At 41.8% G+C, this 16,570-nt stretch overlaps 2 protein-coding genes across 5 annotated transcripts; one reads left to right on the top strand and one right to left on the bottom strand.

Moving 5' to 3' along the window:
• The first annotated feature begins 310 nt into the window (after positions 1–310).
• Positions 311–14,775, top strand: usb1 (U6 snRNA biogenesis 1). 4 transcript variants are annotated; one of them, XM_054733684.2, is made up of 8 exons: positions 311–367; positions 10,221–10,408; positions 10,685–10,824; positions 10,899–11,082; positions 11,429–11,482; positions 12,908–13,013; positions 13,482–13,562; positions 14,502–14,775. In XM_054733684.2, exons 2-8 carry the CDS (start codon positions 10,233–10,235, stop codon positions 14,607–14,609), a joined length of 849 nt encoding a protein of 282 aa, XP_054589659.2. In that variant the 5' UTR covers positions 311–367; positions 10,221–10,232; the 3' UTR covers positions 14,610–14,775. The 4 variants fall into 4 exon arrangements, with proteins under 4 accessions (XP_054589659.2, XP_054589660.2, XP_054589658.2 ...); XM_054733685.2 differs by lacking the exon at positions 311–367 and adding an exon at positions 381–453; XM_054733683.2 differs by lacking the exon at positions 311–367 and adding an exon at positions 10,076–10,133.
• LOC107389204 (excitatory amino acid transporter 3) lies at positions 1,309–7,265 on the bottom strand. Its single transcript, XM_015965223.3, has 14 exons — positions 7,204–7,265; positions 6,934–7,045; positions 5,837–5,974; positions 5,499–5,591; positions 5,200–5,314; positions 4,584–4,626; positions 4,438–4,500; positions 4,172–4,356; positions 3,315–3,425; positions 3,107–3,226; positions 2,811–3,002; positions 2,542–2,676; positions 2,016–2,132; positions 1,309–1,612 (listed from the first exon to the last, which is right to left on the bottom strand). Exons 2-14 carry the CDS (start codon positions 7,028–7,030, stop codon positions 1,522–1,524), a joined length of 1,500 nt encoding a protein of 499 aa, XP_015820709.3. The 5' UTR covers positions 7,031–7,045; positions 7,204–7,265; the 3' UTR covers positions 1,309–1,521.
• Positions 14,776–16,570: the final 1,795 nt, after the last annotated feature.

Below are 16,570 nucleotides of genomic sequence, written 5' to 3'. Positions count from 1 at the left end.
TAGCCCACATTACTCTATTTTCCATTACACATGAAAGCATAATAAAGTATCCTAACGTATTTACATAAAGCATTATTAAAAAATAAGACCGTCACATGCAAAGCACTTTTGCTGGCACTTTCTATAACTGTCTTCTTTTCCAGGTTCAAGTTGTCTGCTACATTCTGAGGTGAACCTTCCCTTTCTGCCAGTGATTGGCTGCTGTGTTCCTGGTTGGCCAATCAGCTGTGGAGCCTGCCTTTAAATAGCCTGCACCTGGTGGAGGCTGGAGTCTTTTTGTTAAGATCCAGCCGTTGAGCCCAGAGCTTGTTTTTCTATGCTCTTAGTTGAAATGTGGATGCTGAAGTCTGTTTAAACTGGCTGTCAGGTATGTGGTGGGAAGGTTGCGGACCAGGTGAGATGGGGTACCCTGTACATCTGCACACGTAGTATCTGGATGTCTAAAAACACTAGGTAAGAGGGGGTAGTACCTCCCTTGTACTGGTTTGTTGAAAGCTATTTTTGTAGATAGGATTAGGGTGTGTTTTTGTTTTATTGATTTCATTTATTTAGTCAACCCACAGGTCCCCTCTTTTCCCCCCATCTTCAACAAACAAACAACCTTTTACACATTAGCCGACCTGCCTCAATCATTGTGACTGTCACGTTGCATTCCCCTATATCCTAGACTGGGGGTCGTAACAAAGACCAACCTCTATCCACCTTATTTCTAGCCCCCAAGAGCCCTTATGTGAAATAATGTGACGGACTTCCGGTCCAGTGTTTGTTTGCATTCTGACCATCAACGGATGATGCGATCCGTTTGCTCTAATCCGGATTTTTAGGGTCTTTTTAAAGACGTAAACTACGTGGGAATGCCGCTGTCACGGCTCAAACGGGACACCGTTACAATCCCTCAGCCTGCTGCGGTGGAGGCGTGGAGGATGACATGGAAATCTGACCAAAGCTAACATTCGGTAGCATTTTTAGCTGCTTTCTCAACTCCCGTCGCGTCCGAGGCCATAAACATCGGTATCTACGCCATGTTTTGTTGAAAGAGGTGAGAGTCTTATTTACTTAAAGGCGTAGAACACTCGTTAAACCAATACACCAGCAGTGGGCTCTAACAGGAATAAGTGCCTTCAGTTGTACTCTGGGGGGAAAAGCTCCGGTCTAAGGAACTAGAAAGTTCCCACTTCAGAGCAAATCTTCAGATTGCAGGATATGGACTCTGACCTGGAATCAAAGTACTTACGGAAGTCCAGAAACATCCTATAACCACCATCCTGAACTAGGGAGCTGTAATAAGATCCAGATCCAAACAGTGCCCCTCAGAACATCCAAAGATCATTTATTAATATTCTCTGCATTTAGTGACATGAAACCCAACTCCAGACACGTAAGATCCTAAACTTTATAACAGAATTTGGGCTCAAAATACTTTAAAAGTAACTTTAGAAATTTCACATCAAACGTAAACAAGCCAAGTGTAACGGGGGAGGGGGCATGACTCGGAGGACCTCAAGCTCCCTTCAGGAGACCCTACAGGAAGTGATCTTTTGGAATGACCAAATTGATGACATCAGGGTCTTGCTGGGATGGATCTGGTTCAGGCTGCTCTGCCGCCTCGCCACTGAAGAGACAAAATATGTTCACAGGTTTATAAATAATCTGTAATATTTCACAGTCTCCCTGTTAAACCACACCCACGGATCACCTGCGGTTTCTAAAGAAATAAGCAGTTTGTTTTAGTGGCGACTAACTGAGGAGGAAACAAAGAGCTTCTGGGACACTTAAAGAACAGAGTTTGACAATTACGTTCTAATCCAGTTCAATCTGAACCCAACCTGGTGTCACGATGATTCACTGGTAATTTATATAAGATCCCAGAGCATAAAACACCTTCTAATGGAAGTTAATGTGTGGGCTGACTGGTGAAGGGGTTTCCTGCCTCTTCTGCTGACCTCTAGTGGACAGAAATAGTCTCCCAGTGTTGTCTCCAGAGAAGACGTGAACTTAATCCCGTCTGACCCCACCTGTCTGGGAGAAGCTCCTGGGCTCCCATGTGTTTCAGCTCTTCTTCTGACAAATGCTGGACGAGCGCCACGCCGATGCTGTCTCCCAGGACGTTGACAAATGCACCGAGACGATCCCTGAGAACACACACACACACACACACACACACACACACACAACTCTGTGATTTCTGAAACCTTTGTTATCATCCCTCTATTTTCTATACCCGCTTGTCCACGTAGGGTCGTGGTGACTGTCTCCTGCGGGGTACACCCTGGACAGGTTGCCTGTCCATTGAAGGGCAACACAGAGACACAGGACACACACACACACCGATCAGCCTGACAGTCATGTTTTTGGACTGTGTGAGGAAGCCAGTGAACCCAGAGAGAACCCACGCATGCACAGGCAGAACATGAAAACTCTTTGCAGAAAGAGCCCAGGTTGGGGTTTGAACCCAGGACCTTCTTGCCGCAAGGCCACAGCGCCAGCCACTGCACCCCTGTGCAGCCCTCCATTGTTATCAGTAAAATAAAAAAGACTTACAGCAGCCATTCCACGGCCGGCAGAATGGAAGCAGCTTCCAAAGGAATTCCAGTGATGGTCAAAATCAGGAAAGTAGTGACGGACCCCGTAGCTGGGATTCCCACCACTCCTACGGTGACCGCTGCGACTGTTAAACTGAGGAAAACACAGAAACCTGGTTTCTTCTAGATGAAACAACAAAATGCCTTCAGAGGCATACTAACTTTAACTCATGCTGACAAAATAACTGGCTTGATTTAGAAGAATAAACTAGAAGCACTGAGATTTACCCAAGGGTGATTAACTGGCTCCAGTCCAGTGAGACCCTGCTCAGCTGAGCGATGAAAACAGCAGCAGCAATCTGGTAAAGGGCCTTCCCGTTCATGCAGCAGCCGGACCCGATCGGCAGCATGAACCGAGTGATTCTTCTGTCCATGCTGAGAATGCTCTCACAGCACCTCGAGGCCTCTGTGGATGCAGAGCTGGAAGTGGAACGTCTGGTCTTTATTATCTGTACTCAACACCTAAATACTCTCCACAAGCCTTCTCTGACTCTGACAGAAGATTAGGAGCTAAACGTTTTTACGTGCGTGAGATGAGCAGAGCCTTCAGCAGCGCAGGAGAAACTCCTTTAATGACGGGAGCGGGGTTTCGTCTCACACAGAGCACATAGATGAGCGGTAACACCAGTCCGTGGAGGGTGAGCCTAAAGACAACACACGTGTTGGCGGGAATTCTCAGTCACTTCCTGAGTAGCAGATTTAAAACTGAGCTAAAAGCAGCAGAGAACAGACCCGCAGACGACCACCGCCACGAACTTCACCAGGGCGAGTACCACCTCCGCTTCGTCAGGAACTTCGTACGCGTACCTCGCCATCATGAACACCAGCCCAAATGGCAGGTAGCTGGAAAGTCCCAGAACATTTTGAAACAGTTTAGTAAAGTTAGAAGTCAACCCGGAAACTAGGGATGTGCCGATACTGATACTGGTATCGGTAAAAGTTTACCGATACCAGTATCTTATCGGCGCAGATACCGATACCAGTATCGTATTGGTAAAAGTTTGCCGATACCAGTATCGTATCGGCACCGATACAGATACCAGTATTGTATCGGTACAGAAACCAATACCAGTATCGTATTGGTAAAAGTTTACCGATACCAGTATCGTATCGGCACAGATACCAATACCAGTATCGTATCGGCACAGATACCAGTATCGGTAAAAGTTAATCGATACCAGGAACCGATACCAATGCAGTCGCTTGAAAATGGATTCACTGTAAGTTGTCATTTCTGTTCACCTAATATTTTAGTTTTGTGATGATTTCTATTCATATATTTTACTTTTTATCTACCTGACAATCTTTTCCTGTTGAAAGCAGAGAAGAAAATAAAATCTGTATTCCAAATCATTGCATTTTTTGTGTGGTAGAAGTATCGGTATTGGTAATCGGTATCGGCGAGTACTCAGATCCAAGTATCGGTATCATGTCGGTTTGGAAAAAAGTGGTATTGTTGCATCCTTACTGGAAACCTTCAGACAGGTGAAGTGTTCATTGTACGTTTAAGTTTGGCTAACGCAGCATAACGTCTGATTTAAACGACCTGTAGGGAACTAAATTGGACATGTTGCTTTAGCTCCACGTACACCACGATGATCAGTTCCACCAGAAGCTTGATGACCATGTTGACGGCGACGATGATTTCCTTCAGCTGCTTCCCTGTGTTTCTGAATTTCCTGAGACCCAGTCCAAACAGAAACGCTAGCGTGATCTGTCCCAGCGCGTTGGGCCCGCTGACGTTTCTGCCTACTTTACGCACATGTACAGCTTCCTGAAACAAGATGGCAAACTCAGCAAGAGCAGAGGAATGAAAATCAAGTATTATCACAGCAAAACGCTGAAAAACAGGCACCTCCTCCAGGCTGGAGTTCACACCATCTCCTTCAACTCTCACCAGCACCGCTTGAGTCTTGTACTTAAGAAAAAAGTCATTTAAGTCATGAGAGTTCAATCATCTGTGTGCAACCAAGCCGTTTAGGGATCGTGAGTAAAACACACGTGCTGAAAGGTGGCCTGGACCAGATTATGTGGATACAAGTTCCTGAAAAGCACAAAGAGAAAACAAACACGAGATGAATGAACGGAGCTTCAAACGCATCTGCACCCAAACCGAACAATCTGATCAAGTTCTTCTAGGCTAACGGGCCTACATTGATACTGGGTTATTTTTAAAATACCTCCTGAAGGGGGGAAAACTCTGGATTGCTGCTCTAAAGCGCACAGATGCGGCGGTAAGCTTTAGAAGGATGATCGAGCCGATTCCATGGTAACTTGAAACACTTAAAAGTAACTGCACACATCCCATGGCCGTGGATTGGAAGAGAGCCCTTTGGAGGTGTGATTCCCTGACCTTGATGTAATCTGATGTTGCAAAGAATATTGAACCGAAAACTTCTTACTTATGTGGCAAGGTGGAGAAACGAGGGTCCAGGCGGGATTCGATCCCCAGACTCCCGGGTGAGAGTCGCGCGCGCTTACTAGTCAGCCAAAGGGACATCCCCTTGGCCAAGTAGCCAGGGCGCATGATCAGTCGGGACACTGTGACAGGATGCTCACACTGCCACACTCAGAACGCACAGAGAAATTAAAAGATGTGAGGAAACTTTGTTCTCACCTTATGAAATCCATCACGAGATCAGCTGTGGAGCAAGCTAATTCCTCATCTTCATCATTGTCCACCTCAGGCCGGTCAATGACTCCTGGTTTGAGCAGCTTTACAAAAAGTACTCCTAAGAAACATTCATCACAAATGATCTTCATGCAGGTTCTTTGCAGCGACAAAAGCAAAAACTGCTTTTTAAAGGAATCCAGACCTTCAGATGCAATAAGATGGTTTACTCACCCTCTCCAAGTGAAGTTGTTAAAAAGAAACAGATAATGGTTAAATCATCAAATATTCCCCCATCCTCTTACCACTGAACAACGCGAGAGCTGTGGTGATGACAAAGTAGGTCAGTGCACGGGAGGTGATTTTCCTGCTGGGGCTGACTCTTGCAGTGGAAACTTCTGTTGAATGAAACACGTTGGTAAGCTAACTTCTCCACAAATCCTTTATCCACACAGCTGTCATGTAAACGGTGAGATCAGGTCACAGCAAACACACAACAGCAGAAAGCTCAGGTGAAAAGGTAAACACCGTGAGGACATTTCTTGACTAACTCTGCTTTATTTTCACCTGTACGTTAATAATTACTGATACTTTCACGTTACTAATTACCAGTAAATGTCCTAGACGTAATCTTGTAACTTACCCGTAATCACACTAGTCACAACCAGAGAAGACACCAGTAAAAGAAACTTGGTAAGGATTTCTCCTGGGAAGTCCATGTAGGTTTTAGCGACCGATGACAGGGTGAAGTGGGACTTCAAAACCACGCCAACAGTGCCACCTTCCAAAAATCAAACGTACTTTGGATAAACTGCAGAGAAGGCAACTTATTACCAAGACACTTAGAGGAAAAATAAATACAGGAAATCTTAAAGCTAAATTAGAGAAATAAGTCTAATTCCCTTTTAGAATAATCTTGGAAAAGAAACAAAAATAATATTAATTTCATAAAATCCTTAAAAATATATATTTGAGGAGTAAAATATATTTCAAAAGCAGCTCTGCTGACAAATTCCCTCAGAACTTGAATAAAACTGCAAGGAAAATGTTGCACTATGCTTTAAAAAACTTAAGACTTCCATCAAAGCTTAAACTTTTATTATTTTACAGTCTAAGCCATTCTCCGTTTTTAAACTATCTAAGCGTTATATAAATCGAATCAAACACTCGATATTTCGTTTAATAGCACGAAACACAACAGTGTTCTCGGGAAGTCTGCAAGAAAATCAACCAGAAAATCCGTTCACAGCTTCAGCTGCAGTTAATGCACCAACTAAAATAAGCCACCAGGCGTCGCTGTTTCAACTGGTCAGCTGAGGCGGTTAAAATAAAATAAGCTAATAATCTAAAAAAATTCTACAAATGGAAGAATTTAAGATGATAAACATATCGAACATAAAAGCTTAAGTGCTTGAATTGACAAAAATAAACATATATCCATTTTTCGGCCTCAAAGTCGGATTTGTGTTATTAAAGTTACTTTGGTAGGATGGACAAAACTAGAGATGTATCTGGGTGACGCTTAAAAACTAGTCTAGCAACTCGCTTTGGATTAGTTTAACGGTTATGGCAGGTTTATGAACTAAATATCTATAAAACAATTTAACTTACAACAATGACTCTTTTACTCATAGCTTAAGTGAAGTTAGCTACAGGCTAATGAGCTGTTAGCTACAGGCTAATATGCTGTTAGCTACAGGCTAATTAACGATGGCAATGCATTTTAAGGATTTCACTTACCCACTAGGACTGCGCCCACGGTGACTATTGCTAGCAGGTTGCTCCTCAGAAAACATCTTCTCAGACTTTCGGAAGTCCACTTCTTTGTACTCTCCATTTTTATTCATAACATCTGAAAAACAAAAGTAGAGTTATCTGATGAAAAGTTACTTAAACATGTGCTTCACAACATGGCTGGGCAAAGCACGCAGATAGCTTGTATATTTCTTTTCAGTTTCATGAAACTTATTAAAAAAGCCACAATAAATGAACTGGAAAATACATATTTACATGAATAAATGAAGCTGATTTCTTTTTGGTCTAAGTTGACTCCCGACTAAAGAAACAATAAGAGGGGGCGGGGCTTAAGAAAACATGCACACATTTTCAGTTACTTCCATCAGGAAGGAGGTAACAAGTTCCACTGACCAAGAAAGGTGTCTATAAGAAATCATTTGTTCCCACCGCAATTACAATTTTGAATTATTAAAGTTTTTTTTACGACGATAACATTCTAATAACTTTTAATTGTCTTTTTATATATTTGTGTGAATGCGATATGGATTGTATTGTAAGGTGAGCCATGTCCTCAATTCGAGGTGGACAATAAAGTTTATCTATCTATCTATCTATCTATCTATCTATCTATCTATCTATCTATCTATCTATCTATCTATCTATCTATCTATCTATCTATCTATCTATCTATCTATCTATCTATCTATCTATCTTTTTTCTCTGTTCTCCAAAATTACAAAGCCTCCTGATTTATTGCTTAACAGTATGGTTTCCTCTGACTATTGCAACTGCCTCATGTCCTTCTTCACATCCAAAATCTCAATTATTCACCAACAACTCCATGCTACTAGACATCCTCTTTCAGAAGTGGAACCCATCCTGACAACTCCAAGTCATTTATTCTCAAGTTTCAGTCTCCCCTCTGCAACTGAGATATCAAATTTAATCAGGGAATACAAATCATCCACCTGTCTGCTTGACCCTCTCCCCACAGTGCTACTTAAAGCCTGTCTTCCATCACTGGTTCCTCTCATATCCACCATCATTTACTCTTCCCTCAGTACCGGAGTCGTTCCTGCAGCATTAAAAACTGCCTGTATCATTCAGATTCTCAAAAAGCCTGGTGCGGATCCCACCAACTTTGATAATATTCGTCCAATTATCTAAATTACCATTTATTTCCAAAATCCTTGGAAAAGTTGTTGCTTCTCAGCTTCACTCATATCTCAATTCTCATAATCTATATGAACAATTCCAATCTGTTTTCAGCCACAACACAGCACGGAGACAGCACTAGTAAATATCAGAAATGATCTACTAATGGCAACAGACTCAGGCCATCTCTCCATTCTGGCTTTACTAGATCTAAGTGCTGCATTTGACACCACTTCTCACAGCGTACTTCTCAAAAGACTAGCATCTATCGGCATTAGTCACACATCCCTAGCCTGGTTCACCTCCTACATATCTGATCGTACTCAGTTCATTCAACTTCAATCTCACTCTTCTAGTTCTTCCCCGGTTACTGCAGCAGTTCCCCAAGGCTCAGTTCTAGGCCCTCTTTTATTTATCATCTACTTGCTCCCCCTTGGTTACATTTTCCGCAAATACAACGTTGATTTTCACTGTTATGCTGATGACACCCAGCTGTACATTTCCTCCAATCCAAATGCATCCCTTCCACCAATCTCCCTCTCTAACTGTCTATCTGAAATTAGATCTTGGCTCTCTCAGAACCTACTTAAACTAAACAGCAATAAAACAGAACTCCTACTCATTGGCACTGCTTCTGTTTTAAAAAATTCTCCCAACTTCTCTATCAATATTGACGACTCCACAGGTCACCCATCCTTACAGGTAAAAAGTCTTGGTGTCATACTTGATGGTACACTTTCATTCCAATCTCACATTAACCATGTTACTCGAGTCGCATTTTACCATCTTCGCAATATCAACAGACTCTGTCCTTTAGGGGCAGCAGTAGCTCAGGTGGTAGAGCGGGTTGCCTCATGATCGGAGGGTCATGGGTTCGATTCCAGCTCCCGCCAGGGGTATCCTGCTGTTGTGTCCTTGGGCAAGACACTTCACCCAACTTGCCTGTGTTAGTGGTGGTCAGAGGGACCGACGGCGCCAAATGGCAGCCTCGCCTCTATCAGACCTCCCCAGGGCGGCTGTGGCTACAAGTAGCTTACCATCACTAGCATTGTGTGAATGTGAGAGTGTGTGAAAGCGTCTTTGGGTGTCTAGAAAAGCGCTATATAAGTTCAATGCATTATTATTTTTTTCTCACGCCTCATGCTGCTGCAATCCTCGTTCATAGTCTCATCACCTCTCGTGTCGACTACTGTAATTCCCTTCTATTTGGTCTCTCAACTAAATCCCTTCATAAACTCCAACTTCTCCAGAACTCTGCAGCACGCACCATTACTGGGACCCCCTCAAGAAATCACATCACTCCTGTTCTTAAAAACCTACACTGGCTGCCAATAGAATTCAGGATCATATACAAGATCCTACTACTTACATTTAAATCTGTACATAGCATGGCTCCACTTTATCTATGCAACTTACTAACTATTGCAACGACCCACTTCCCGATCTCTTAGATCCTCATCTGCACTTCATCTGGTTCAACCTCGAGCTCGCCTTACCACCCTGGAGAGCAGAGCTTTCAGTTGCTCTGCTCCACGGCTCTGGAACTCACTTCCCTCTGCCATTAGAAATACGGACTCTTTTCCATTATTCAAGGCACACCTCAAAACCCACTTATTCAGACAAGTTTATTCCCTTTAGACCTAGACTTTAGAATTGTTTCAAATTTGTATGTATCTTCTTTGTTCTTATTGCCCTATCTCGCCTCTGTTGTTTTTTGTTTTTATCTTTGTAAGGTGACCTTGGGTTTGAGAAAGGCGCCCTCAAATAAAATGTATTATTATTATTATTATTACTAGTTCTTCTTGTATTTTTAAATTAAATTACACAGAATGTATTAAACATACATGCTGTTTAAATTATTTTTATTTATATTGTATGCTTTTTAAATGTATTCAGTTGATCATTTTGCTGATTAAAAGCCTGTTTTTTAATTTTCATTTATTCAAATCGGATACAAGAGGAACGACTTAGCAGCGTGCACGGCGTTTCTGCGGGACGTAGATTAGTGTAACAACAGTTTGTTTACACCGGAAGTAAAAATACTAGCAGTGAGGAAACCTTGCTCGTGTTTTTGCCAATTATGCCACGTGAATTGGCCTACTTCTGGTAACTAATTAATACAAACTATATTCCAGTGAATTTTTAGGATGTTGGTCGGATACAGCAGCAGCTCGGAGGATGACGGTGAGGCTGGAAGCGAAGCGGAAGCGACAAAAACACGGAGGCGAAGTTCCCAAAAGTCTGTGAATAATGAAGATGAGAGTAGCGTGGATTTTCCAACAAAGAAAAAAGCTAAATTAAAAGACCTGGCACTCAAAACAAGGTGTGTGTTGTATATTTTAGCTCAGTATTTATTGTGATGATGAGAGAAATTAGACTAATATGCTAAGAAAGTACTTCAGCCTCTTCTGTGTTTGCTGTGATAAACAGTTTAATGCACTGTCTGTCAAGTCTAGGCTGCTTACAGGGAATGAACAGCACGTCTTAAACACCCTATTCTACTGAAAACATTGAATATTGCCACTTTTGGTGTCAACTATTCAGTTTATTAATTTTTGGTGGAAATAAAATAACTCCGACTCGGCTGGGTTTCCTGCAGGCTTCCTGTCCCTGGGTGCCTCCTGGACATGTTTCCTGATGAAGATGCTCCACAGACAGAAGACAGCTCACTTCACGGTGGACGCATCCGCTCCTTCAAGCATGAGAGAGGAAACTGGGCCACTTATGTGTATTTTCCCTGTAAGAACAGCTCAAAGTATAAAACATAAACAATCAATCATGATATAATTCTGATTTCTCATCTGTCTCACTAGACCATCCGGAGGAGGAGTTTGAGAGCTTGATGGAGGAGCTTCTGTTGTTGTCACAGACTCGGGGTCTTGTTCTGACTCTGCAAGAGGAGTTCCACCTCAGCCTGTCTCAGACAGTAGTGCTCAGACACCACTGGATCCAACCATTCGCACAGAGCCTTAGGAGAAGTCTGTCCCACTGCAAAAGGTGTAATTACCATTCTGTGTATTTGTCAAAGTTAAAGTCCCATTAGTTGTCACACACACTAATGTGGGGGAGCGGTGAGCTGCAGACAGCCGCGCCCGGGAACCATTTGGTGATTTGTCCTTTTTTCTGAGGATTTTCATAATTGTTATGCTAGATTGTTCTAATGGTATGTATTAGGCTAGTGCAAAGCATAGATGTGACATTTATACGCTTGAATCAACTGTTAATTTAATCTTTTAACAGCTTGTGTAGCATCAGAGCTCCCAGAGCAGTTACAGAATAAAAACATGTGAACGTTTTATGAGAAGTTGTAGAGATTCTAATTTCAGTTGTTCTGGATTTGCAGGTTCTTGTGTTCTGCTGAACGACTGAAGGTCTATTGTAACGCTGAGAAGACGAGGTGGAGCCTTTTAAGCCTTCATTACATTTTTACGTCTTTATTTTTTATGTACATTGAAAAACTCAGACACAACACTGATTCACCAAATCCCAATTTTTATCTCTACTCGCTGGCTTTGCCCCAGCTCTGACCTCAAATGCTAAAATTTCATCTGAGCTGTGTTGGTTTTCAGTCTCCCTCTAAAGCTGAACTGAGCTGACGTCGACTGTCAGTGATAGAAACAACAACGAGGACTTTAGAAGTAAAGAGAATACACAAATATTTAAAGGGACATTATGGAAGTTTGACAGCTAAAACATGTATAGAAATAATAAATGTCTTCTTCATACATTCTCCTGCAATGCCCTGGTCCTGTAGAATGAGCCCTGGCATTTTTACTGTGATTGCCTGTTTTTCTGTAAAATCACAGAAAAAGAGAGATGCTCGGGTCGAGCAGGCTGCTTCATGCGCGTTCACGCTCAGGCATCGCCCGTAGCATTTGCTATCCGTAGCTTTAGCAGCAGAGAGAGAGGCAGTGCCACTTTGTCGCTGTTCCTAACGCCTAGTGACAAAGCTAGCTACATTTCTGAGGACCCTTAGCTACTTTCTGTAGAACTTTCTTCTAGATATTTCCTGCAAATTAGCAACAAAATAGCCATTTTCACTCCCAACCGTTCTTTGGTTTGACGTTGTTTCAGCTGTCATCAAGGATATAAATGTTACAGATACTGTGAATGTTACTAGAGTGTAGCTCACCTTGTAACATGTCTGATTCATGCAGAAGACCTGGGTTCGATTCTGGATGTGAACATAGTTTATTTAGAGTTTATTTTTTACATTAATGGTATATTTTTTTACAGTAAGACGCCCACATTTTTATTTGAGACTCGCCGAACGGCATTGAATTCACAGATAAAAAGATGTGGGGTCAACTTTTATTTTGGAACAATTTTTCAAGCAAGGGAAGGGAATGATCTGAGCATGCAGGAGGACTGACCCATCATAAACCTTTGTCGGCTGTGCTGAAGAGAAAGGTACAGAACCAAATTATTTAATTAATTAGCTGCACGTTCTCCTGTCCTCTGTCCTCCGAGCCACCCACACACACACACACACACACACACACACACACACACACACACACACACACACACACACACACACACACACACACACACACACACACACACACACGGGACTGTCTCAGCTGTTATTTTTGTTAAGGAGTGTGCACGTACAGCATGCGCGCCTCGTTCACGAGCCTACTATTGAAGCTGCCGTTATGCTTTTGGCCTGAGGGGGCGATCGCGAGCATAAAAATTCAAAACTCCGTAAAGTCCCTTTAACCATCCATGTAATACCTATGTTGTTTGGCATCTATCTAAATACACCGGTTGCATTTCTGCTGTTCCGTAATTCTGTGTCTGACGTGTTTATTCCCTGTAGGACATTCCTGGGAATGGAAGTGTCTCCTGGGCATGCTCAGTTGCTGGATATCATCCAAGCTGTTGACAAAACAATGACCGAGTTTCAGCTGGAAACTTTTTACAAGGTTGGTATCATTTAACAAAGAAAAGATCAAAAAGTCTACTTTGAGTTGAAGTTTCTTTCGTTACTACTTTGAAGGTTTCGATACAAGAGTGAAAACATGAATTCTTTCATTTTTATTAAACGTTTCCATCTCACTGCTGGGCTTTTTTAACGAGGACGGAAACAAAATCAGTGAGATGAGAGCAGCTCAGGCTGCCTACGCCAAACGTTCAATAACTGCAAACGTTATGTTTCACAAAGTAAACGACTCTAATCTGCACGTAAATAACAAAGTAGACGTGCTGCAGTTGCGGCCAAAATGTTTTAGCTAATATTAAATATCACACAGATATTCAGTAAGAAAACTTTGGTTAAATAATGAATAATTATTTCATTCTCAAATCTGTTTAAGATTCAACAAAACGATAATGTTTTCTGCTGATTAACGTATAATCTGTTCCTATAATCCAGCGAGGGGTTTCTTTTGCAGGATCCGTCTTTCCACGTGAGTCTGGCCTGGTGTGTCGGAGAGCAGACGGAGAAAATTAAGCAGATTTTACAGGAGCTGCAGGTACTGAGACACCGTTCCTGCTCCTCTTCAGGAAAAAAATACCTTATGAGAACAAAATCCAGATCATTAAACGAGGTTCTTTTCGTTTCGGACATGAAGGCGTTAAGAGTTACCTTGACACGTTTCGACCGTCGTCTGCAGTCTTCCTCAGAAATGTCACAGATGTTTGTTTGACGCGTCTTTATCAGCTGTTCCTCTGGTGGGCGCGACCAACCCGGATCTGTCAGATCCACCGGGTCGGCCACGCCCACCTCCGCCGGCTGGTCCTTGGAGAAGGGAATCACAGGTGCGAACATGAACCGAGACAAGGGGGCCTATCAGCTGTCTCGCTCCTGGGATTCCCTTCTCCAAGGACCGGCTGGTGGAGGTGGGCGTGGCCAACCCGGTGTTAGCAATTTGAATTTGATGCGTGCTGCTAGCGGTAGCCAGTGGAGCTCAATGAACAGAGGGGTGACGTGTGCTCTTTTTGGCTGATTGAAGACCAGACGCGCCGCTGCGTTCTGGACCATTTGAAGAGGTCTCACAGTACAGCCTGGAAGACCAGTTAGTAGGGCGTTGCAGTAATCGAGGTGGGAGATGACAGTAGATTGCACCAGGAGCTGGGTGGCATGTTGTGTTAGGTATGGTCTGATCTTTCGTATGTTATACAGCACAAAGCGGCATGAACGAGCAACAGAGGCAACGTGATCTTTAAAGGTCAGGTGTTCATCAATCACAACACCCAGATTTCGAACTGCCTTTGAAGGAGCCAGAGATAGGAAGTCATTTTGGATTGAGATGTTGTGCTGGGATGACAAGTAATTCAGTTTTAGAGAAGTGAAACTAATTTAATACCCTTTTTTATTGATTGTTCTATAGCATTTTAGTGTAAATGTAACATTTATTATTGACTGTCAAGCTTCACTGACCCCTAAAAGACCCTAAATTCAATCTTAACAGAGTTTAGTGGACAACCGAGAAGACGGAGCGTCTTCCCTGATCTTGGACTGTGCGGAAGCTCGCTGTAGGACGGGAAACAAGACGTTTCGTTTCCCCCTGGAGGCGTGACACACAAACGTTTTGGTTTTGGTGATTTTAAACGCAGATGAAGACTCCACAGATGTTTGAGGTGACAACCAAATCAACCACCCGACGAGGGAATAAACAGACATTAGAAACTATTTTTATATTATTTAAAAATGATGTCCTGATTAAAGCTGACACTTGTTTTCTACGTTGTGTTTGTTTGTTTTGCACCCCGGGGAGATGGCGGGCTGTAACTGGGATCTGATACTGACGTGAGCGGCTACTGAAACCTCAGAGATGAAGAAGTTGGAAATTTGCTTGTTTTATAGGTGGTTAAAAGTTACGATCAAACCTTTCACTCCACATCTCTGGGTGTTGAGTCCAAACTCAAGAAGAAACACATTGTGTGGAGAAAGGTTTGTGCTTTATCGGATGATCAGTGACCAAAAGTTACTTATTGACCCTAAAAACAAATTCTTCTCGAGTGAAACGCGAAGGCCGCTTCTAAAACTTTAACCTTTTGGTCTCTGAAGCAGAAACATCAAAGTTGTTTTGGTCCCTTTAATGAAGGTTTTGTGTATCAGAACAGAAATCTGTGTAAAGCTGCAGTGAAAATAGTCTCATTTACATCTTTATAAAGTCGTTTTTTTCTAAAACAGTTTTAAGATGAATAAAAGTCATCATGGCTGAATGAAAACAGCCAGAGGAAACCAGCAGGAAGTCAGTTTGACGTGTCGGTACAGGATCTTTTATTTTTTAAATTGCAGTAAAGCATATTTACATTACAAATAAGGCGAACATGCCAATGTATTCAGATGAGCATTGAACAGTCAGTGAAAAGGGGGAGGACAAAAACAAACAAACAAAAAAAAACACAAAAACAATGCAAGGGACCACTACACAGTTCCAGGAAGTCTACAAAAAAGTCTATACATATCTTCATAGCTGTTATTATTGATACATTTAAGGGATCTTAGATACAATCTAAAATCATGTACAAACGCATTGAACACAGGGGGTGATTTCAGTATTTTTTGTTTTTATGTATGAAGAATTTTGCCAGACAGAGAAGTAGATTGTAGCAGAGTTCTTGGTTGTTTGTTTGAAGGAGAGTTCCAAAGGTGACGACATCTCTTGACATGGGACATGGGATTCCAATCTGAGGTTGAATCCAGTTTTCAAAACAGTTCCAAAACGTCCGTGTCTTGTTGCATTCAAAGAAAATATGATCAGTTGTTTCAACATCCTTCCCACAAAAGGAACATGAATTATCATCAATGTTAAAACGTTTTCTGAGCAGATCCTTTGAGGAATAGACATTGTTTAAAATTTTAAAATGTGTTTCTTTGACTTTAGGTTGAACAGGAAGTTTTAAATAGAGTCCTTAGTTTAATAATGGAGCTTTTACCAAATTTGTAAATTATGTTGTTCTTGTTGACTTTACAAGGGTAGTTGATCAGTAAAACACCGTCTAATAAATTGGTTGGTACACTTTTTATCCATAAGGGGAATACCTTGGATGGAGATAGAACCATACTGTGGATTTATAGGTTGGTGTTGAATAATGTTTCTGTACTGGAAGACCACCTCTTTAGGAAGCACTTTTAATAATTTTATAAAATCAGATTTAGGAGGGCTAAAGTTATATTTAAGACAAAATTCATCATACCCTAGTAGTTCACCATTATCTTTCATCAAGTGTACAACAGACCAAATTTTCCTATTCATCCAATCTTCATAAAATAGTGACCTATTACGGCATAATACATATCTATTGTTCCAAATTATAGAAGAGTGAGGGGAATAATTATGTACATACAACTTCCAATACATTAGTACTTGTTTGTGAAACTCTGATAATTTTGTGGGCAGTTTGTTTATATCAAAATCTGATAACAGTAAAATTTTTAGACCACCCATTTTGTTAAATATATGACTGGGGATAGAATACCAGAAAGCGTTCGGATTCTTGAGCCATGATTTTAGCCAATTAATTTTGAGTG

This window comes from Nothobranchius furzeri, chromosome 4, assembly GCF_043380555.1.
Source record: "Nothobranchius furzeri strain GRZ-AD chromosome 4, NfurGRZ-RIMD1, whole genome shotgun sequence".
Lineage (NCBI taxonomy): Eukaryota > Metazoa > Chordata > Actinopteri > Cyprinodontiformes > Nothobranchiidae > Nothobranchius > Nothobranchius furzeri.
The sequence above is the reverse complement of the archived record's forward strand: the minus strand, read 5'-3'. Positions and strand labels throughout refer to the sequence as shown.